Raw genomic sequence first — 21,355 nt, 5'->3', positions numbered from 1 at the left:
GCCAGATCTTGCTGCTGGCAGAAGCACTAAAACTGAACACATCCACACCTCAGCTTTCTTCCAGTCCCCATAGAGAAAAAGTGCCCTAAAAAGGGCTGTTCCTCCAGAAAACACTGCTCATAACTCCCCATCCTTCCTCCCAGCTCCTGCCACCACAGCTCAGCCCAAGGAGACACACACAGCATTTGCAAGCCAAAATAGGCTTCTTTTTGTAGTTGGAAATACAAAGATCTGTGAAATTACACCGTCCTCCCTGGCTTATGGAGCAGATTCTCGTGTAAGGAGTATTGTGAGCATCTGCTGCAATGACCCCCCTGCTCTCCCCAGGCATCCACCTCGTTCCTGAGCACCTGCACCAAATGCAAGGTGGATTTGCCTGCTTTAAAGCCATGCTCAGAGAGAGCAAGGTGCAGGACCTGTCCCAAGGAAAACCCACACAGCAAAGCTTTGACAAGCCTCAGGACAAACCTTTATTTGGCAGCAAAACCATCAGACTTTGAAGGAAGGGAAAGGAAGGAGGTGGGCAGAGGGAGGTGGAGAGGAGAAAGCCAGAGGCTGCAAATAGCTGTGGGGGTAACCTCACTGTGGGACCCACAGCCTGACTCAGTGGTGGTGCTGGTGTTTGTGCTGGTGTTGCTGCTGGTGGTCCTCAACGTCGTGGAGGTGTTCGTGGGTGGCGATGGTGACGCGGGCGATCAGCAGGATCACCTCGGAGAAGCTCAGCTGGGCATCCTTGTTGAAGTCCAGGTCCTTCATGATTTCATCAATGGTGGCCTTGCTTTTCACATGCTGCAAAGGAAAGGACAGGGTGAGGGCAAGGTGCCATCATTCACAGCTCATGCTTCTGCCCAGCTCCACAGGTGCCAGGTCCCCAACAGCCTGTGTCTGTGAATGGTTCCATCCTTGTGCCAGCATCACCCACTGTTTTGGGTACAGCAATGACTCACCCGGGGTGAGAAGCAGAGAGCTAACAGGTGAGGATCCCTGTGGAGAGCTGTGTCAGACACAAACCTCTCCTTCAGTGTCTTTGATCAAAACTATTTTACTTTCTGCTCTCACAAGATGAGTTACCAAAAGATGGGCTTTTTGGCTGATGTTTCTGATGCTCTTAGATGGCAAAGGAACTCTCAGGCAACCTGGGGTTTGCAGATAAGGGGATGGAGGGGGGGTAAATATCTCTGCAGGTTCACCCAGACCTGTGTGTTTCCTTCATCTTCATGGAGCACACTTGGCAAGTGGCAGTCAGACAGAGCAGAAGGTGTTGGGGCAGCAGAACAGAGTGGGAAGGGGGTGAATCCAGCTCCTGGAGATATTCAGGCAGTGGGGTCCAGCTGCCTCCCTCCCCACGTGAGCCACGAGAAACTCAGCTTTGACTCCACTCACCTTCAGGTAGTTTGCAAGCTGCTTCTCAACCAGGAGCTTGAGCTCACTCTTGGTCAGGGTGTCTCTGTCGCCCTCCCGTCTTGAGTACTGATGAAAGACATCAATGATGACATCCATGGCCTTCTCCAGCTCAGAGAGCTGCTCCTGGCTCTGGGGGGTCTGGAAAAGAAGCAATTACATTGAGTGACGCCAGGAGCCACAACAGATCAAGAAGTCTAATGTAAACCAGTGAGGCTGTGGTATAGGCACCTGCTCCACACCTCTGATAGCCCAACCAGCACCTAGAGAAGTGCAGAGAGACCTCTAAACGCCCGTGTCACCAGTGGACTTGCCTTGCTCATCCTGACAACGCCGCGGGATCCCTGGGGCTGGAGCGGGGTTGGTCCCTAACGTGGCATCTCTTATAGCCTGGGGATCTGTCTGCCAGTTGTGAAATCTCCCTGTTTCACCCAATTCCAGTCCATCTTTGTGACACACTTGTGCATTGCTTAAGGTGGTTCCTTAAAAGGGGTCTCTGTGGCTTTTCCTGCAAGGTCGGGGTGTCACGTACTCCGGCTGGGTGGCCGGGACGTGGCCAAGGGCACGGCTGCGTCCCCACAGCTGGGTCCTCTTCAGTTTCCCCTGTTTTACTCTCCTCCACTGGGCTGTCTTTTCATGTCACAAGGCAAATGGGACCTGCAGCATCACACCTGCACTTCTCCAATGAGTCAGCACTGCTTGGCCCTGAGGCATCCCCAGCCTCGCAGATCTGTAGGTACTGCACGGTCCTGTGCATCCAAAATCATCCCCCTGTGTCCTGCATGCCACAGCCCAGCACAGCCTGTGTGACACGGGGACAGAGCTGGTGCTGAGGGCACTGCCCCAGCACTGGGAGACCATCCCCTGCCTGCAGCAAGCAGCTCTTTATGAAACACAAATAACACGAGGTGCGGCTCCAGGAACTTCCATTTCGCCTCCTCAGGTTACCAGCAGCCCATGCCAAGGCTGGTTTCTCCCCACCTGAGGTACACTCTAAGCCCTGGAGACCAGGTGTGGCTGAAAGGTGTATTTTAGGACTCTGTCCTTGCTCCGTGGCTTCATTTTCTTGCTGGTTTGGAGCGTTGCAGAGAGCTGGTGCAGGCGCTTCGGCTCAGAGCAGCCAAGATCTGCAGCAAAACGAGATTTTCCAGTGCTGCTGCTTTAAAACTCTCTGCCTGCTAATTCAACTGACTTATTTGGGGGTTTGTTTAGCCTGCCAGACACGATGCTAATCTCAGACAGAAAGTGGAGGCCAAACCAGGGCTGTGGACAGGCTGGGGGTGAGCAGCAGGTGAGCTGACACAGGGCAGCAGCGTGCAGGGAGCTGCTCAGGGATTAGCCCTGGTCCAGGCACAGTGACTACTTGGACATCAGCCCTCAACGGTGGGAGTGCACTGAATTTCACAAGAGGACTTCACAGATGGAGAAGGTCTGGGGCATTTCACAATAAGGTGTCAGGGACCATTGGCTCAGTTGCAGAATTCTGTAGCAATTTCAGGAAACCATCTTTTTGGTCATTTTACCATCCAGAAGGTGAGGAAGAGCAGTGCTGGGTTGCAGGGGGTGGGATGGGCAGGGGGCTTACAAAAAGGGATGGTGGCTACACCCTTGAATGTGCCCACCAGGCAGTAGGGATGAGACCTCAGTGAGAGGACAAGAGGAAACAGGCTCAAGTTGGCCCAGGGGAGCTTGAGGCCGGAGCTGAGGCAGAGCTGTTGCCCTGAGAGGGGTGTCAGCCCTGTGCCAGGCTGCCCAGGGAGCTGGGGCAGTGCCCAGCCCTGGAGGGACCCCAAAGCCGCGGAGCTGAGGTGCTGAGGGCTGTGGGTCAGTGCTGGGCTGGGCAGGGTGAGGGCAGAGCTGGGACTGCAGCAGCTCCAAGACATTTTCCAATGAAATGATTCTATGATTCTGTGATTGTTTGGTTTTCATATGTCAGTGCAGCCACCCAGGTGACCAGAGAGCCTGGGTATTGCTTAGGAGTGAGTGTTAGCACAGCTTTCTGCATGCTCTGCAGGTGTTCCTGCAGGGACCACCGTCCTGCCCAGCCGTGCCTGTCAGTCACACTGAAGTGACCACCTGCAATCCTGGCCCCAAGGCCACTGGGGCTGAGCAAACATTCATTTGCTGGAGCTGCAGAGGGGAAGGAATGGGAAGCAGGTGGCACAAAAGCAGCCCAATAGCCATGGCAAGTGAAAGATCTGGTTTGAGATGACAAGGGTTGTGCCCTGAGGATCCAAGCTCTGGCAGGGCAACCCATGATTGAGAGTGGTTGCAAAACTCTTTCAAAAGACACATTTACAGGCAAGTGGCTGCCTGGTGTGGGAAGAGGGCATGGCAGGGTTTGTCACTCTGTGGTTTGCTGTGTTTCACAGCAGGTTTTAGCTCAGGATGGGGTGTATGTTTGGTTGTTAGAGAGCACTGGGGATACATTCTGAGCACCTTTGGGCATCATCAAACCACCAATGCTCCAGCTGAGACCTGGCACAAGCAGCCACCACATGGGAGCTGGGGAAATCTAGAGGTTTTCCCATCCTGGAGCCCCAGGGGAGACGATTTCCCAGTCCTTTAGCCAAAGAAAATGCATTCACATGTATCTCAGCCATACCAAAAAGTCTACAAGCTCAGCTGCTTGGGAGAGACCACTGAAGTCCAGCCAGAAAGGAGCTGAGACACGGCTCTGCTGGCTGCTGAAGGGTGCTGGACCCTCTCCAAGCCCTCCTGGAGCTCTGACAGGTTGAAGAGTTGGATCTGGCCATCACACTTGCCCTTCCTGCCTGTGCTGCAACACACACTGCTCACCACATCTCCATCAAAAGCCTCCTCCTTTATGTGTTTTTGGGGGGGGATGTCTCATTTAAGCAAGTCTTTATCCCACAGCTCCAGCAAGACCTTGCATTTACTCACACCCACCCTCCCCCCCGTGAGTTGAGAGTGCTGAGACAGGAAGGACTCGGTGAACTTCAAGTGATGCTTTATTGTCTCACAAGCAGGAGTGACCCAAGCAGACAGAAAGCAGACAGAGACCAGACCCTATAAGCAGACCCCTCTGAGGTTTTCCCTTGGTTGTGTGTTGGGACTCAATCCTTGTCAGGTCCACAGCGGTCGTCCTTGTGGCTGATGCGATGGGCATCATCAGTCAGCTTGGCCAAGACGATGGTGAACTCCTCAAAGGTCACCTCTTTGTCCTTATTTAAGTCTGTCTCTTCAAAGAGTTTCCTCAGGTAGCCACGACGGTTCCTGTCCTAAAATTGAGGGACAGGACACATTAGCATGGCCCCTGTCTGGTGGAAACCAAGACAGCTTTATTCTTGCACGCCTTGGGAGGTGTTTGGAAGCTGCAAGACCCTTGTGACCGTCCCTACCTTGCAGTTAGCCCCTAACTGTAACCCCAGGTGGACAGGCTCTTGTCCCAAGCCCCTCTGGCTGCTTTACACACCTTCAGTGGCGGGAAGGGTGAGCCCATATTTCATGGACAAGCTGGGTCTGACCACAGAAACCCACCCTGTAGACCACAGCCATGGTGGGCACTGCACTCCATTCCCCCAGGAGCATCTCTGGAGGCAACCTCAGCCTCACACATTGCACCTCCACCAACCTCCCGAGGAGAGCATCCCACCAAGGAGCACAGCACAGCTCCTGTGGCACTCACACAAACTTCCAGGAAGGCTGGTGCCTGCTCTTTCAGCAGAGTCTTGAATTCGTTGTAGCTGAGGAGATCAACATGTCCCTCCCGGATGCTGTAACGGTGGTAGACATCCACAATGGTTTTCAGAGCCATCTCCAGGGTGCAGTTTCCAGGGAACTGCTGAGTCCCAGGGGCAGTGGTTGTGGTTGTGGTGGTTGCAGACATGGCTGAGCTCTTGAGGTACCCGCAGAAACTGTGTGGAGAAATCTCAAAGCCATGAGATGCATCAAAAATCAGCTCTTGGCCCCTACCCCGAGCACCAGGAGCCTCGTCTCACTGGGGCTGAGCCAGTCAGCAGCACTCAGTGTCCCCAGGGAGGTCGGTGGCTCCTCGGTGCCAAGCAGGTAACAAGTGGTTTCAGGGATATTGCTGTTTTACAGCATCACTCAACTGCATCCAATTTTATCTTCACTATGTTCTTACTGACCTGGAGGCAAGTCAGACAAACCCATCAGTCTGTTGTCACCTGTCTGTACCGTGCCACTGACAGCAGGGATGACTTCAAGCCAAGGAGCACAGCTCAGGTAAGGGCTCTGTTGCAGCCTCTGCCCAACCTCCTCATCCTCTCTCTGAATCTCCCTCTTCTCTTTGGGCTGCAAACCCTTCCCAATGCAGCCACCAAACACAGAGACCCTGCTCTCTTCTGGGTGCCACTGTGTAGGTGACACCCTCAAAGGGCTTTCTTCTCAGCAGCAGATACAATTACACCTCTACTAAAGATATCACAAATGCCATCAGTTTACACTGGTTTTGTTGTGCCCAGAGCCAGCCTCCTGCTCTGCCTCAAGCACAAAGAACCCCCCTGAAATAAACCAGTGCCATGTTGAAAACAGCTTCTCCCTCACCCTATTTCCTGCAAGGACCATTGCAGCGTTACTTACCCTTCTCTCCAAGGAGGGTTTGCAGAGGATGGGTCTGTGGTAGCGCTCCAGGAGCTTGGGTAGCCCTTTTATATCTACCTGAAGACCTCTTTCATCAGAGATGGTGACACACCTGCTGCAAGCAACAGCTTGAGTTTGTATTTCCCGTACCTGGAAATTGCGAGGTGGGAACTTCTGAACCCTTCCCCACCTCATACCTGCTCACATAGTTCCTGGTTGCATGCACAGGGCTTTGGAAATGCTGCCCTTCCACCCCACCATCACCCCAGCAGGGCTGAGCCGCTCGTGTCGTGGGGGAAGAATGGTAAAAACACTGGACGTATTGTCACAGCTCAACGTGACCTCGAAGGGCAAGTCCTTCTTAACAGAACTTGCCAAAACTTCACCAGTTTTGCACTGTGTTTAAAATCTGGGGCCCTCTGATGCTGCTGTAGAAGATGGGCTGTTTCAGAGACATGTGGGGAACTTTGTCCCTGGGTTGTTTTTAATGTGGTCTCTGTTGCCTCTGACACCAACTGGTTGAACATCAGCAAAGCCCAAGGCAGCACCTGCCTTTTGGTAACTTGTTTTCCAGGCTGTTCTCCACTATTTTCTCTTCTCACCTCCCTTGTACCAGACCTTTTCTCTTGCTCCAGAAACTTTGTGGAGGAAACTGGGCATAAAACAAGACGAAAACCTGAGGTCAGGGTCTGTGCTGGTTGGGGCATTGACTATCAAGTGTTTGGCAACAGTCACCTCTTGTGTCACACGTCTTGCATTAGCACAACAGGTACTAGAAGAATGAAGACACTTTAAAAAGGTGTAAAAATAAGACAATAGATTCCAGGAAGAGGGTAGGAATGGAAAAAAAAACAAACAGTGGCCATTCCTGTTTGAGGATGCTGCTTCTGTGTCCCCGGGGGCAGCAGCAAGAACTGTTGCATGAGGTTTATTCTCATCCCCTGACTCACTTTGTTGCCTTTTCTGTTTCCCTCCTCTACTCATTAGGCACTGTTGACAACTTGAAATTGCATCCTCATTCCCAGATGACCTTGAAAAACATTGGCCAAGACTGAATCCTGAGCACTGGCCCCATGTAGACAGACCTGTGGGCTCTGGATGTATAGAAGCACAGAAGGGCTTGGGTTGGAAAGGACCTTAAAGTTGATCTTATTCCTACCCTCTGATATGGGCAGGGACACCTTCCACTAGACCAGGGTGCTCCAAACCCTGTCCAACGTGCCTTTGAACATTTCCAGGGATGGGGTATCCAAACCTCTCTGGGCAACCTGTGCCAGGGCCTCACCACCCTCTCACTGAAGAGTTTCTTCCCAATATCTTATCTAAATCTCCCCTCTGTCAGTTTAAGGCCATCACCCCTTGTCCTATCACTGCATGCTCTTGTAAAAAGTCCCTCTTCACCTTTCTTGTAGGGACATTTAAGGACTGGAGGCTGCTCTAAGATCTACCTGGAGCCTTCTGCAGGCTGATGGAGCCTTCTGCAGGCTGAACAACCCCAGTTCTCTCAGCCTGTCCTCACAGAAGAGGTGCTGTAGCCCTTGGACCATCTTCATGGCCTCTTTTGCACTCGTTCCAAATGAGGGGAGTGATGCCCAGGTGACACCCAGGTGCACTGGCAGGACAGTGAATAACATCTGGGGCACAAGGGCTGCTCCTCAATGGCAAAACTGAGGAGCCAGAGAATGATCACCCGTGTCATGGAGAGCAAATAGCCCTGTGCTTGGTTTCACATGGGATGGGTTTCTGGTTTCAGCTGATGTTGGAAATGACAGACCTGAGGGTTTCCCACTCAGTGCACAATCACTGGCAGTTACAGGAGCTCCCTTCAGTGGGAGGCATGTTGGGGTCTGACATGGAGTCATGGGGGCATGAAGACAATTGGAGTGTATTGGAGTCTGGGGAGCCTACACAGCCTGTGCTGCTCAGCTGGGACCCAGCAGCACTGTTGTCCTGGTTCCTGCTCTGTGAGGAGCAGGATCTCCCCATGCCACCTTCCCTTTTGCATTGCTTCTCCATCTCAGTCTGCATTTAAGCCCCCACAGCCACAGGCTGGCTGCACGTTCCATCATGGAACCATTTTGATTGGAAAAGACCTTTAAGATCATCAAGTCCCTGGAGATGACAGGACACAACATACAGATGCATTTGGTGCTTGAGGAAAGAGACTTTATTTCAATGCCATAGGCAGGAGGTGACAAAGCTTTGGTGATTGTTTAGTCTGTGCTGGCAGAGCAAAGGGACAGGATGATGCTGCTGGAAGAGTCCCGTGGGCACAGCCACCCTAGGAACAGCTTCACTCTTGGGGACCATGGCCGTGGTCGTGGCTGTGGCTGTGACTAGCACCTGGATGCTGGTGAGATCTGTTGTGGGCATCGCAGACAATGAGGTTCAGCGTGGTCAGGAACTCGGTGAACTTCAGACGACCATCGTGGTTGGCGTCTGCCTTGGTGAAGAGCTGCTTGATGTAGTCATCAACGGGCACGTTGGGCTGCAGCAGGACAAACATGAAAAAGAGGTGGCCTGAATCACAGAACATAGGATGGTGGGGTTGGAGGGGACATCTAGAGACCATCTAGTGCAACCCCCTGAAGCACGGCGTGGCTCAGGGTCACCCTCGAGCACACAGCTACAGCGTGAGCCCAGCCCAGCAAGGACTGCATGGTGCCAGGGAAACCTTAGAAAAACCCTCCCTTCCTCTTTGGGAGGTCTTTAGCCACCCACACGCTCTCAGCAGCGTCGGGAGCGCTGGGCCTTGCTCTGCTCTTACCGGTGCAGTGTTGTAGAGGAAGTGCTTGGCCGTCTCCTTCAGCAGCTCAGAGAACTCCCCCTTGCTCAGGTAGTCATCGATGGGCCACTTTATGGCGTACTGGTGGTAGATGTTGACGACGCATTCCAAGGCAAGCTCCAGGTCGGTCTTCATCGTGCTAGGGAAGGACAGGCAGCAAAACATTAAAGTCCCCCAGGTTGGAGGAGGATTGTCCTCTCCTCTGGGAGCCTCAGCCAAGGCTGGGCTCATCCTGGTGGCACTTCCAGCCAGGATGAAGGGTGAAGCCACCCTTTGGCAAAGACTCACCTGTGAGCAGGGACTTCTGCAGACGATGGTGCACGCAAGGAGAGGCAGGGGCAGGAGCAGTGATGGCACAGTGGAGATCAGGGCTCTTTTATACTCTCCCTGAGCTATGATTTGTGACACCCTCCGATTTTGTTCGAGGCAATAACCCCAGGAATTGTGCAAGGTTACCCAGCACACCCAGGTTGTGATTTCTTGCCTGTCTCCAGGAACTGGCTGCTCCCACTGCTAATGAGGGAGGGGACACACCAAACTTGTTAAGACCAAACAAGGAAACACCAAAAGAGACGTTTTACAGGAGACAGAATCGTGGGTCAGGGGCAGTGCAGGAGCTTTCCCAAGAGCCACGACATTCCTGACGAGTCTGAGGGGTCTTGATGGAAGAGGGATTGCTCCTGATCACACAAAAGGTGCTGGATGAGGGTCTCCAGTGGGATAATGTTGTTTTTGTTCCAGTGGGGGATGTGGTTCATCACTCCTACATCTGCCCTCACACTGTTGAGTTTGGCTGGAGGTGTGGTGTCTGCCCCCAGCGTGGTGCTGAGGGATGGCCAACACATCCCACCCCCAAATCACATCTCCAAAAACCACCTCCTGAATCATTTCTTAACAGCTATCCAGGGAGCCAAGAAAGGTGCTTCAAATGTAGTCATGCCAGCATGCTGGAAAGCTGCCAGCCCTTCTGGAGGAGGTGGCACTTCCCGACAGCCGTTAATTGCTGCCTGATGATAACCACGGGCACTGCCAACTGCTGCCCCTTCCCGGCGTCCAGGGGAAACGATGCCACACATGGGAGACCCCACGGTGTTCCCAGTGCCTGGCACTGGCTGCTAAACCCTGCGTGTCCTGGGGGCAAGCTGGTGAGGAGCTTGTGCTTGAGGTTACCCAAGACCTTCATCTCAAGTTCATACTTGGTGGGACAGGCAAAAAAAGCCGCGTGGGCCATGGAGGTGACGGGAAGGACAGCGGTGGTGAAACATCTCCCTGTCAGCTTCCTAACCCAGGAGCAGGAGGAACTGGTGCTAGGAAAAAACAAAGCCTAAATTGCAAAAGAGTGAAACAAAGGGACTTTGTTGTCTGATGGAGGGAGATGGGCGCGTCCTTGCTGGGAAGAGAAGCCACACGGGGCTCATCAGCGGGACACGGGATCACGACGGGACACGCGTGGGGAGGTGTGAAGGGATGTGCCTGTGCCATGTGGGGAGGTGGGAGGAGACACACATGCTCCATGGGGCAGGTAAGAAGGAACAGGCATGTACTGTGGGTCCTCACACCCAGAGCTCCCAGCACATGCCCTACCTCAGGGCTTGGCTACCATGCCGTGGTAGTCCAGGCTCTGGTGCAAGAGCTGCCCCAGGGTGTTGGTATTTGCTCTCTGGCCCAGCACAGCTGCAGGGTTGGGAGTGCTGGTGCTGCAGGGTCGGAGCCAGAACAGCCCTGAGGGCACGGCAAGGTGGTGATGAGGCGTGGATGGATGCAGGTAGGCTGGGATTGCCTGTGGACAGCATCCTGCCAGCTTCAGATGTTCACAGCTCGGGTCTGTCTCCCCTGGGAGGATGAAGGGGGGAGATATCCACATCTGGAAGGGGCACAGCTGCACATCTGGAGGCTGGCATGCCAGATATTTGGGGGGGGGGGGGGTGAAAAAGGGAGCAGAGGAAGGAAATGGAGACTTGCAGGAGCAGGATGGGCTCTGGGGCAGGGAAGGGAGGGCTGTGGCTGCTCCTCACATTTACAGCCATGGGCTGAGCTCTCTCATGCTGGTGGCCTAGGAGGGCTGGCTGGGTGCACAGGGAAGTCTCTCCTCTGCACACCACAACCTCACCCTGAGCAGGAATGCAACTGCAACCCTGCTCCCCAAAGATTTGCTTGGGGTAGGGAAGGGACATCGGTCCTGGGTGACTTCCCATGCAGCTGGTTGCAGGTGCAGGGGACAGAGATGCTGACCCCACGTGAGCTTAATAATCACAGTGAAAGAAAAGAGTTGCTCACTGGTGGCTGCTGTTATGGTGCTGGTTTGGAGGCATCTATGCCTGTGAAAGTTCCTGCCACGGCAGGGAAGCAGCTCTGGGGCTGCAAGGCAGGGTGCAGCCGCTGACTCACGCTAACGGGCCGCTGGGAACCAGCCCCACGGGCAGCTTACGAGGGCTCAGGGAACACAATGCCCCTGTGAACTCCAGCTCAGAAGTGCCCTTCTCATTCACATGTGGAATGGAAACAGGGTCTTCCCTGCTGTGACAGCACCCTGGTCCCTGGGGTGAGACCCCCCACCCCACTTCCCCCACTGCAAAACACAGAGAGGACTTGGTTTAAAGTGACTTTTATTGACAGAACATCAGGAAGACAACGGGATGGTGATGGGGGGGCAGAGATGGAGCCAGGGGCAATGCCCTGTGCTCACTTCCTACGTGGCATCTTGTCAGGGTAGTCCTGGAAGAAGTCGTTGCACATCATGGCCATGCAGGCCAGGAAGGTCACGTACTCCTGGAAATCCACCTCACTGTCACTGTTGCTGTCCAGGTTACGCATGAGCTGCTGGATGCTGGCCTCGCTGGTTTGGCTCTGGGGGTTAAAATGAGGGGGTTTTGCATCAAGGGCCACATCCCTCAGTCCCAGCATCACTCACAGGATGTGGCACCCCCCACCTCAGCCTCACACTTACACTGAAGCTGGGCAGCTCCTTCATCAGCATGTCTTTGAGCTCCTGCTTGCTGAGCTTATACTTGTCACCCTCCTTCCCCGAGTACTTGTGGAAGGTGGAAACTATCACAGCCAGGGACTGCTCCAGGGGAGATGCCATGGGGGATGCCAAGCAAACCTGGAGGCAGCAACAGCACAAGAAGGTGAGAACAGAGTCCCCAAAAATCCCTGTGCCAGGGGGATAAGAGTCTCCTCAGCCCCAGCCAGCCTGTGCAGGCTGCTCCAGAGCCTCAGTCCTGGGCAGGAACCGGGAAGCATCAGCATTTCCTCCTTCATTTCACCCTCCCACTACCACCTGGGCTGGGCGTTGCCATCAGGTAGGTGCTGAGCAACCTCCAAGAAAAGCCATGCTGGAAGGGAGAACGTGGCAGGGAGAGGCAGAAACCCCCTTGTGCCAGAGCCAGGGAAGGGGCAGCCTTGGAGCTCATCTGGCTGCAGCGGGAGCCTCACACTCAGCTCTGGGCAGGGGAGGGGGGAAACCTCTGCAGGGGGATGGGGCAGCTGTGGGATCAGCAACGTCTGCAGGGTGAGGGGGGAACAGAGCATTGTAGGGAGGCAAAAAAAACCCAACTCACCAAGAGCTCAAAGGAAAACAGGCGAGGACAGGCAGGGTGGGAAGCGAGTCAGCGTCAGGCCACGGCATTTATAGCCCTGCCTGGGACACCTCCCTCACCACCCAGCTGAGGAAGCACCAATGCTGCTCCAGCTCCTGGCTGGACATTGGCTGGCAAAGGGAGGAGAGGAACCCTGGGAGCAGCTCTACACCCACCCCCCAGCCCCACCCCATCCCAAACCGTCCCGCTCCTGCAGTGCCAAGAGGGCTGGTTTGGGTTAGAAAGAGTAAAATGTGTCTTCAGGGCTGAATGAGGAACAGCTGGTGGAGGAAAATCCCTAAGGAGGAAATCCCTGAGGCAAAGGTGGTGGTGGGCACCTCATCCCGCTGCTGCCAGCCAGGGCGGGTGATGCCAGTGCAGGGCGAGATGCTGCACGCGAGGGTTTTGGCAGCGTCCCCTGAGGGAAGGGGAACATCTAGAGCTGCACAGACACAAGCAGGGTTTGTCCACAGCTGTGCTGGGGTTTGGATGAGGGTTTTTCCTGTGTTTTTGACTCTCCTACAAGCGATTTCAGTCTCCTAACGGCGAGGGCAGCGCGTCACACAGCCCGTTGTGTAACCCTGGGCTATTTTGGTGGCTGCGTGTCCCAGGCACGTGTCAGGGAGCTGTGGGGCAAAGACAGGAACCAGTAGTTTGCAGCCCCTTGCTGTGGGGTAAGAGCTGATAAATACCCCAAATGTCCCCAACCCTGGCTGAGGGACAAAGGCACCAGAGCAAGTGAAATAAGAGCTGAAGCCCCGCTGCCAGCTCTGATGCCTCAAGCCTGAACCTCATCTCCCTGTTAACAAGTGCAATTGGTGTAAATTACTGGGAGGGGGCAGAGCTCCTGGAGGATCATTACAAAAGACCCTGGGAAAGAGGCAAAGGGAAGTTTGGATCTGCTGAGGAGATGCTGGAAGGACTTGGGGGGTGCTCAAGGACCCAGGGACAGGGTCTGCTCTGCTGTGTGAGGATACTGAGGCTTGGGAAGGGCTGTTTGAGTCTGGGGTGGTTCCTGTGGGGCTTTTGGGTTGTTGGAGAGCAGCTGCAGTGGCTTCTGCAAACTAGCCCAGACCTGCTGGGACTTGTGGCTGTGGGGAGGCGGGGAGGGGTGAGCCCTGTGTTTCCTGAGCACAGGCTGATGTGCTCAGGAAACTGCAGCTCGTCTGCAGCCCCACAGCTCTGGTCAAAGCTGGGGGGCTGGGGCTGACTTTCTCCCATGCAGTCCCACCAGCATCAGCTTATCTACATCTCAAGGGACCCAAGGGTCTCCTCCAGCTGCTCAGAATCAGCTCTTCTCTGCAGAAACCAGGGGCACACTCTGGCTTTCATGCTTTGCACAGACCCTGCATCTTGCTCTCAGGTTCCTTCACACCAACTTTCTCTCCCCAAGCCCAACCCATTGCCCAGTGAAGCTCACACCAACCTACAAGCTGAACTGGGCTCTGGGAAGCTCATGTGTTTTAAGCTAAACATGCACTGATTCCCTCCCTGAGACAGCAAAGAGTTTGCTGGGGGAACATCCGAGCTTGTTACTCAGAGACGGCGCTGAGCTATTTTGCTCAGCCTCTTCCAAATAAATGCCTCCAGGGGCTGAGTCCTGCCATGGAAAATCCCACAGAGCTGGAGGAAGGTGTGAGTCACCCAGCTGCCCACGACCCTAAGGCACAAACAAACTCTGCTGAAGCACACAAAGGCTTTGGAAAAGCTTTTATTGGCAGCCCCGTGGCGATGCTGCAGGCAGCAGGTCACTTCTTACGGGGCTGCTTGGTGGGGCCGTCCTTGAAGAACTCGTTGAAGCCCATGGTGATGCAGGCCAGGAAGCAGACATACTCCTTAAAGTCCACCTCGCTGTCCTTGTTGTGGTCCAGGTCATTCATGAGTCTCTTGAACTCCACCTCATCCATTTGCTTCTGTGATGGGGAGGAGAGAGCAGTGGCAACAGGGGGATAAATGGTTGTGGGGTGCATGGATGAGCCAAAGTGCTTCCTCATCCAGCCCCTCTGTGCAAGGAAAGCTCTAAAAAGCCTGGGTTTCCCTTCCCCCTACCTTGAAGGAAGGCTTTTCTCTTTGCCTGTGGAAGGAGGTGGCTTTTGGGTGACTCACCTGAGCTTGTGCTGGTACAACTACAGCAACTGTGACCAAGTTTGGCTAAAAATCTTCTCCTCCCTGCCCCCAGCTTAAGCCACAAGCCAGAAGGGGAAGTGGGGGTTAAAAAATGGTTTTAAAACCAAAAAAAAAAGAAATTGGAGCACGATTTTTCTCTGCCAATCAAAATCTCTCTGTGGGTAGAAACAAAGCCAAGTTTCCTTTCAGACTGAGCATGCTCCAGCTCGGGTCCTCCTGGCCTCATCCCTCTTCCTTCTCCTCCCCAGGGCTTGCCTTGGAGGACAGGCACTCAGCATGTCACACTTGGGCTGCATCCCTTGTGTAATATCTGGGGGGAAGTTCAGAATCCACCTGGGCTCACCCTGGTTTGCAGCACGTTACGTGGACAGGCCTGAGCTTGGTTTGCTCCTGGCTCTTCCAACACCTCCCACCCACTCCTGGGCACCTCAGAGGGATGCAAAGATGTGCCCCCCACGGCCACTTACACTCCCAAAGACGGGCAGCTCCTTGTTCAGCAGCTCCTTGAGCTCTGCCTTGCTGAGCTTGTACTTGTCCCCTTCCTTCCCCGAGTACTTGTGGAAGGTGGTGACCATCACGGCCATCGCCTGCTCCAGGGGACATGTCATTTCCAGCCTCCTGCGCGCCTGGAGCTGCAGAGCACCAGGGTGGTGACAAGGGTCTGTGCCCCCAAACCCTGCCCAAATCAACCCAAGATGCTGCAGAGGGGCAGCTGCAGCCCCAGTGCCTCTCAGGGAGGTGATGTGGGGCGCAGATGGGTGAGTTGCAGCCGGAGAGAGAAGCTGCAGGATGGAGAGATGGATGAGGACGGGGGAGCAGGGACTCACCGGGATCAGCACGGAGCAGGCAGCAGCGAGGAGCCAGGATGCTGCAGCTGCAGCATGATGGGCATTTATAGGCTGGCTGGGGATGGCACTGCCCTGTGCAGCCCACTGGCCTCCAGGCTTTCCCAGCAGCTCCAGGCAGCTGGTTTCACCCGCACCTCATTTTTGCCTAACGAGCTGTGTGATCTCATTAGTGGGGAAGGTGAGTGGGTTCAGGGGCCGCTGGAAGGAGCTACCATGCTGGGGACCAAGGCCTAAGTCAAGGCATAGACACAGGGACTGGGAAGCTGGGAGCTCTCTAGAGAAAGCTGATCATGAGCCCATATCCTCCCTAAACCATCACTGTGCTGTCCCCACACCAACAGCTTTCTGGGTGCCTCCCCTCTCCCCCCACCCCCAAACCAGCTGGTCCCAAGCATTTCCATCCCAGTGAGCTCAGTGCAAAGGAACAGGACCTGCAGTGGGCCTGCAGCAGGTTTAGTTCCTATTTTATTGTTTGGTTTGGAGGAGGGAGCCAAGGTAAATCCTCATCTAACGAAACCCAAGGTGGTCTGGCCTCGAGCACCTTGAAGGCAGCCAACCTTCCAGTCCCTGGTGATTGCAGAGGAAATGTGTCTTCTGTCTCTGAGACTTGGCAGCTGGAGAGGACTGAGGGAACTCAGTGGCTGATGGAGTGCCCAGCCCTGGAGGGATCCCAGAGCCGTGGGGCTGAGGGTCAGTGCTGGGCTGGGCAGGGTGAGGGCAGGGCTGCGCCTGCAGCAGCTCCAGGGGCTTTAACAACTGAACTGAGTCTGTCTTACCTGTGTGGCGAGGGGATGGGTGCCCTGGGGCATTTTGCTCAGCTCTATATGGCAGGTGGGGAGAGAGATGGTGCAGGAGCATGGAACAGGGATGGGGCTGCCAGGCTCTGCAGCTTGCCCGGCTCAGGGAGCCCAGGCCGTGCTCCAAGCACTCCCCCAGCTCCCTGGGCAGCCTGGCACAGGGGCTGGCATTCCTCTCAGGGAAAAGGTTCTTCCTCATCTCCAATCTAAACCTCCCCTGGGGCAACTTGAGGCTGTTTCCTCTTGTCCTGTGATTCATTGCTGGGGAGGAGACCGACCTATGATACTCTCTCTGACACATAGGTCTCCTGCAGCGGCCCCTCCTGTGACCCCCTCCATGGGCTCCCCATGCACCCACATTAGCTCCAGGTGGGTAACAACATGTGCATGGGCACAGGGTCTGGCACTGCTCAGAGCCCCAGCCCAGGGGCCAGGGCATGCAGAGAATTGTGCAGGAGAGGAGCGGGGGGGCACATCTGCATCTAGAAATGAAGTGCTGGGGGTTGGTTCCCTGGAAGGATCCTGAGAGGCTACCCCAGATCCTGCTGGATTGGTGGGATGCCGTGGGAGCAGCTGGGCACAGCGCCCAGCCCAGCCCTGCTCGGCCCATAAACAGCCCTGTGAGTCACGAGCCCTGCCCTGCCCAGACAGGGATTCCTCCAGCGTGACTCAGCCACAGCCCTACCCCACTGCACCATCTCCCACGGAGCCAGCTCCGTTTTCCCAGAACCCTGGTGCTGTGGGGCAGGGGAAGGTGAGCTGCACGGGCAGGGGGACAGGCAGGAGCCAGGGATGCTCCTGCAGCAGGGAGGGGAGCAGCAGGGCCACTGAAGGGGAGCAGCTGGCTGGAAGGGGATGTAGCTCCTGGCTCTCAGGTGCTGCCATCCCCACTGATGTGAGGGTGGAGGTCATGGGGGGGCATTGCCACACTCACAGACCCTGAGCCGTGTTCTTCCCAGTGGGAAATCCCCAGAAGGCGCCAGAGCTGCTGGCTCAGGCCACTTGCCAGCACTGTGTCACAGAGAGCCAGGAGCTGGGACTCAGCACTCTCCCCCCCAAGCCCAGACACACATGGGGCCACTGAGCTTTCCCCCACCCCGGGTGGGGGATGTGCAATGCCCTGAGAATCAGCCCAGGAGCTGGGACCCCCCCAAGACACCCTGGGGTTGGGGATGTCTGTGCCCCCAGGGTGCATGGGTGCAGGGCTTTAGGCTGCTCAGGATCCTATGTGGGGACACAGAGGGGATCCCTGGGCTGTGTGGCAGCAGGCAGCAGGCTGGGGTGCTGCAGGGCTGGTGGGGTGCTGGGAGGACACGGTGTCTGCTGACACCTCGTGGTAGCTCCATCAACCCCAGGGAGCACAACCCTGAGAAGCCAGGGACGGGTGTTACCACCAGCACAGGGACTGCCTGGGTGATGTGGAACGGGGCAGACCCCCTCCTTCAACCCACCCCCCTCACCTCTTTGGGCATCCCAAGCAAACCCCTGGGAAGGGAGAGTCTCAGCATCACCCACTGCTCCTCCAAGGTTTATTGCTGCAATAAATAACCAGAGGGGTGTTTCCCGGCCGGGACCGCGCCGCTCCCCGAGCACGAAGGACCAGGGCACCAGGCAGGGCAGACCCTTCACCAGCTTGGGCAGGGAGAAAGGCACCCCGACGTTGAGGGGGAGCTCCAGGAGGAGAGGGGTCCCAGTTGTGAGGAGGTTTCTGCCCCTGAGGTCTGAGAACAGACAGAATTCACGTCCCAGATGAGGGGAAGCCTCTCCCTTTGCTTCTTTCCCAGCAGCCCAGCAAGGACGGGGCTGAGGGCAGGGATGGCGCGGTGCTGAGGGCAAGGAGGAGTCCCCCGAGGCTGCAGTGGCCTCACACCTCCCCCCTACAGGGTCTTTCCCACCCCTATCACACCCCAGCATGGCTCAGTGGGAAACCAGGGTGGCCTGGGGCAAGCTGGGGCTGGGCAGTGAGAGAGGCAAGAAGCGGGGAGCTGTGGAGAAGCAGGATGGGGGGCTCCCGGCCCCAGGGAGGGTCTGAAGACAGCTGACTACTTGGTGTGTTTGACACTCTGCTCCTGCTGCCGGATGATCTGGGCGATGGGGCTGGCAATTCCGCCTATCAAGGTCCAGTACTCCTCGAAGCTGATGCGCCCGTCTTTGTTCTCATCCAGGTCACAGATGAGTTTGTCGGCCGCCTGGCGGTTCCCGGTGTCCTGGGGAGAGATTGGAGCCACTCACACCGAGGTAACGGGGCAAACACCGGGTGTAGGAGACCCCGTGCAGGTGAGGAGCTGGTGCCCCGGCCCCCACGTGCCCCTGCCCCGGCTCTCACCGTCAGCATGTGGTTGAGCTCGCAGCTCAGCATCTTGCGGAAATCCTTCTTGCTGATGCGCCGCGGCTTCTTGCAGCAGCAGCAGCGGCTCGAGTACTTGTCAAAGTTGTTCACCAGCACCTGCACGGCCCATTCCAGCTCTGTGCATTCTGCCATGGCTGCCTGAGGTCACCTGCAGGGACAGGGGCTTGGTCAGGGGTGTGAGGGGCTGTGGGACCCAGGCTGGAGGACAGGACGCAGAAGGGCAGGGGGTGTGCTGCCAAAGCTCGTGGTGCCATCGCTCAGAGCACAGAGTTCATCACAGAACCAGAGCTGCTCCAGCCCAAGCTCCTGCTACAGCAGCTTCCCCAGGCTCAGGGGGCTCAGGAACGTGTCCAGGTGGGGTTGGGAACCTGCTGAGAAGGAGCCTCCACACCCTCCCTGGGCAGCCTGGGCCACCCTCTCAGCACAGAAGTTTTTCCTTGTGTTTAAGTGGAACCTTTTGTGTTCCAGCTCCTCTTGTTCTCCACACTGGGGTGGGGGGGAGGCTCGGTGTCTCTGCTGCCACCAGCCCTGAGGTCAGCACAGCCCTCCCTGGGAAGGCAAAAAGCTGCCAGTGCGACGTGCAGGGTGCTGCTCATCCCGGATCACCCCAAAATGCCGCCACGCCGCGGTCTCCACCCCAGCTGCCCCCCGGGGCGGCCGCCTCCGTGCGTGGGACGGGGTGGCAATTATGGCGCTGGGGCCGTGGCTGCAGGTTCCCAGAGCTCATTAGGGAGGAATGGGGCTGGCAGGACCAGGGCAGGAATTACCAGCCAGCCCTCCTCTTGCTTCACCCCGTCAGGGCAGATCTGGGCCTGCCCGAGCCCCCCTGTGAGCCCAACCAAAGGCAGCCCACGTACCCCAGGGTCTAATCCTGCCTGCCTGCTTGGTGTCCAGGGTCTCCCTTCCTCTCTTCGCTGTCCCAAAGCCAGGAAGCTCCTTCCTAAGGATGGACCCAGCAGGACGGTCCCGTCACGGGGCCGGGCGTCCCGGGCAGGATGCAGGAAGGGACGGGAACTGCGTCACCTTGTCTGGCCTTGGCCCTTTCCTGCCCCGTTGGTGGCAGGGAGAGGGACGAGCTGGGGCTGTTTTATTCCCCATCATCATTTTTGCTGGAGTCATGTTGATTCACAACAGCCCAGGCAGAGGTGGCCACATGGACTGTGCAGCAAGCCAACAGGGAGGCATGTGTGGAGCACAGAGAGGTGGCCCAGAGCTGTCCTCCAGCCTTGGGGCATCATCCAGGAGGGTGTCTGCAGCCTGGCTGCTCCCTGGGAGCAGGTAGGACCTGCCCAATGCCCCAAACTTGGCTCATGTCTCCTCTTTGTTTGCAGTGATCCTGCTCAGTTCAGCCCCAGGCCGGGGACGTCGGCACATCAGGGTGGTGACAAGAGACAAGAGGCTCAGCCTCTTGCCTGGATTCCCTGCCTGGGTTCCCCCTGCTCTCTCACACATCCCTGGGTGCCTCACCCTGGCTGGGTGCCCTCCTGAGCCAGCCTTGTCCCTGCAGGAGCCTTCACTGTGCCACAGTGCCACAACCCAAAGCCATCTGGGACTCAGGACGATCCCTGACTTGCAGGATGCTGATCACCACCGTGGCTTTCAGACAGCCTCAGTGCTGGTAAGAGATCCTCCTTCTTCATCCCAGGTCATTAATTGCCAAAACAAGGTAATCAGCACCTGGGCAAAAGCACCCACCCCCTGCAGACCCCACACCAGTACCACCAGTCCCATGCCACCAGCACCCAGCCCATCCTCAGGGCATCGTGGCTGCTGCTTGGCCACTGACTCACAGCACCAGCCCATCCAGGGCAGCACAGCCCACATGGACCCATCATCTCCTGTGCTTTGACCCCACCACGTGCCCCCAGGGCCAGCCCAGGGCATGGGGACACGGCCACGGCAGCGGGACGCGGGTGCAGCAGGGCTGGGCGCCGGGTAGGCGGGATGGGCAGGATGGGGCTTGCTGGGCTGCTCCAGCTCCTGCTACCACAGTCCCCTCTGTTCTTCCACCTCCCCGTCTCCTTCCTTATACCCTCACTAGCCCCAGAGCTGGGACTTGCAGGCAGGCACAGCCCCAGCACTCCCTGTCCACAGCCCTGGTATCGCCACGGGCACAGGAGGGGGGAAATGCCCCTTTTCCAGGAGTCAAAGCCCATTGGCAACCCCACATGCCAGGCTCTCCACGGGCAGCATAGACTGAGGGATGCTGCCAAGCTCTGTGCTAGACCACCCTTCCCTCATCCCATCTGCCCCCCCTCCACACTCCCCCCACATCCAGCGAGTCCCATGCATCCCAGTTCCAGCCCCACGCACATGGTGCTGCCGAAGGGCTCCGGGGATTTCCAGCTCCCAACCAGCAGCAGCACGTCCCAGGGCTGCTCCTGGGCAAACATTCACCCCAGGGGTCTCGATGACAGCTCCCCTGTCCCAGAGCCTCACCTGGCTCAGTCCGGGGGGGTCCCGACGCGTCCGTCTGTCGCCGATTCGGCAGCACAGGCAGTGGGAGCCGATGGCACCCGCTCTCCTCTCACCTTGCACCCATACCACAGGGCCCAGACGGGTTTTTAAAGCAGCTCCCGCCCCTCCCTGACGTTCCCAGGGCGTTGCAGGGCTGGAGCTCACCTGGGAAAGGGCTCTGTGGGATTGCAACACCCGGACAGGTCGGTGCGAGCAGGGACCCGCGCCAGGCTCCAGCTGTCTCACGGGGGCTGCTCAGCTGTAGGGTGATGTCAAGGGTTTGGGGACCACCCCAAAAGACCCCCCCACCCCCAGCCTCTGGAAGGGGTGGTGGGCTCCCAGCAGCAATGGTTTGTGAGACAGTGTAACTCCAGCTTGGTCCCAGGGTTTGCAACCCCTGCAGCCATCCAAAGCCAAACTCCTCCATCCCACGGCACCCATTCTGC

General features: G+C 56.8%; 6 protein-coding genes across 8 annotated transcripts; all 6 read right to left on the bottom strand.

The window, feature by feature from the left end:
- Positions 1 to 446: 446 nt before the first annotated feature.
- LOC104553729 (protein MRP-126-like) lies at positions 447 to 1,823 on the bottom strand. The gene is made up of 3 exons (XM_062016258.1): positions 1,716 to 1,823; positions 1,384 to 1,542; positions 447 to 789 (listed from the first exon to the last, which is right to left on the bottom strand). Exons 1-3 carry the CDS (start codon positions 1,722 to 1,724, stop codon positions 604 to 606), a joined length of 354 nt encoding a protein of 117 aa, XP_061872242.1. The 5' UTR covers positions 1,725 to 1,823; the 3' UTR covers positions 447 to 603.
- Positions 1,824 to 4,478: 2,655 nt separating this feature from the next.
- Positions 4,479 to 5,251, bottom strand: LOC104553731 (protein S100-A9-like). Its single transcript, XM_010196484.2, has 2 exons — positions 5,051 to 5,251; positions 4,479 to 4,643 (listed from the first exon to the last, which is right to left on the bottom strand). The coding sequence occupies exons 1-2, from the start codon at positions 5,249 to 5,251 to the stop codon at positions 4,479 to 4,481; spliced, it is 366 nt and encodes a 121-aa protein (XP_010194786.2).
- Positions 5,252 to 8,172: 2,921 nt separating this feature from the next.
- On the bottom strand, positions 8,173 to 9,096 carry LOC133628375 (protein S100-A12-like). Its single transcript, XM_062016431.1, has 3 exons — positions 9,041 to 9,096; positions 8,735 to 8,891; positions 8,173 to 8,455 (listed from the first exon to the last, which is right to left on the bottom strand). The coding sequence occupies exons 2-3, from the start codon at positions 8,885 to 8,887 to the stop codon at positions 8,261 to 8,263; spliced, it is 348 nt and encodes a 115-aa protein (XP_061872415.1). The 5' UTR covers positions 8,888 to 8,891; positions 9,041 to 9,096; the 3' UTR covers positions 8,173 to 8,260.
- Positions 9,097 to 11,341: 2,245 nt separating this feature from the next.
- Positions 11,342 to 12,410, bottom strand: LOC104553727 (protein S100-A4). Its single transcript, XM_062016228.1, has 3 exons — positions 12,313 to 12,410; positions 11,700 to 11,855; positions 11,342 to 11,599 (listed from the first exon to the last, which is right to left on the bottom strand). The coding sequence occupies exons 2-3, from the start codon at positions 11,835 to 11,837 to the stop codon at positions 11,435 to 11,437; spliced, it is 303 nt and encodes a 100-aa protein (XP_061872212.1). The 5' UTR covers positions 11,838 to 11,855; positions 12,313 to 12,410; the 3' UTR covers positions 11,342 to 11,434.
- A 1,668-nt stretch (positions 12,411 to 14,078) lies between these two features.
- Positions 14,079 to 15,065, bottom strand: LOC104553728 (protein S100-A4). Of its 2 annotated transcripts, none has more exons than XM_010196481.2 (2): positions 14,925 to 15,065; positions 14,079 to 14,243 (listed from the first exon to the last, which is right to left on the bottom strand). In XM_010196481.2, exons 1-2 carry the CDS (start codon positions 15,063 to 15,065, stop codon positions 14,079 to 14,081), a joined length of 306 nt encoding a protein of 101 aa, XP_010194783.1. The 2 variants fall into 2 exon arrangements, with proteins under 2 accessions (XP_010194783.1, XP_010194784.1); XM_010196482.2 differs by having other exon boundaries at positions 14,079 to 14,240.
- Positions 15,066 to 17,623: 2,558 nt separating this feature from the next.
- S100A16 (S100 calcium binding protein A16) lies at positions 17,624 to 21,014 on the bottom strand. 2 transcript variants are annotated; one of them, XM_062016282.1, is made up of 3 exons: positions 20,892 to 21,014; positions 18,429 to 18,600; positions 17,624 to 18,309 (listed from the first exon to the last, which is right to left on the bottom strand). In XM_062016282.1, exons 2-3 carry the CDS (start codon positions 18,582 to 18,584, stop codon positions 18,145 to 18,147), a joined length of 321 nt encoding a protein of 106 aa, XP_061872266.1. In that variant the 5' UTR covers positions 18,585 to 18,600; positions 20,892 to 21,014; the 3' UTR covers positions 17,624 to 18,144. The 2 variants fall into 2 exon arrangements, with proteins under 2 accessions (XP_061872266.1, XP_061872267.1); XM_062016283.1 differs by lacking the exon at positions 20,892 to 21,014 and adding an exon at positions 19,310 to 19,436.
- Positions 21,015 to 21,355: the final 341 nt, after the last annotated feature.

Source organism: Colius striatus, chromosome 29, assembly GCF_028858725.1.
Source record: "Colius striatus isolate bColStr4 chromosome 29, bColStr4.1.hap1, whole genome shotgun sequence".
In the NCBI taxonomy this organism is placed as follows: Eukaryota; Metazoa; Chordata; class Aves; order Coliiformes; family Coliidae; genus Colius; species Colius striatus.
Note: the sequence above shows the minus strand (reverse complement) of the source record. Positions and strands in the feature narration are given on the sequence as shown.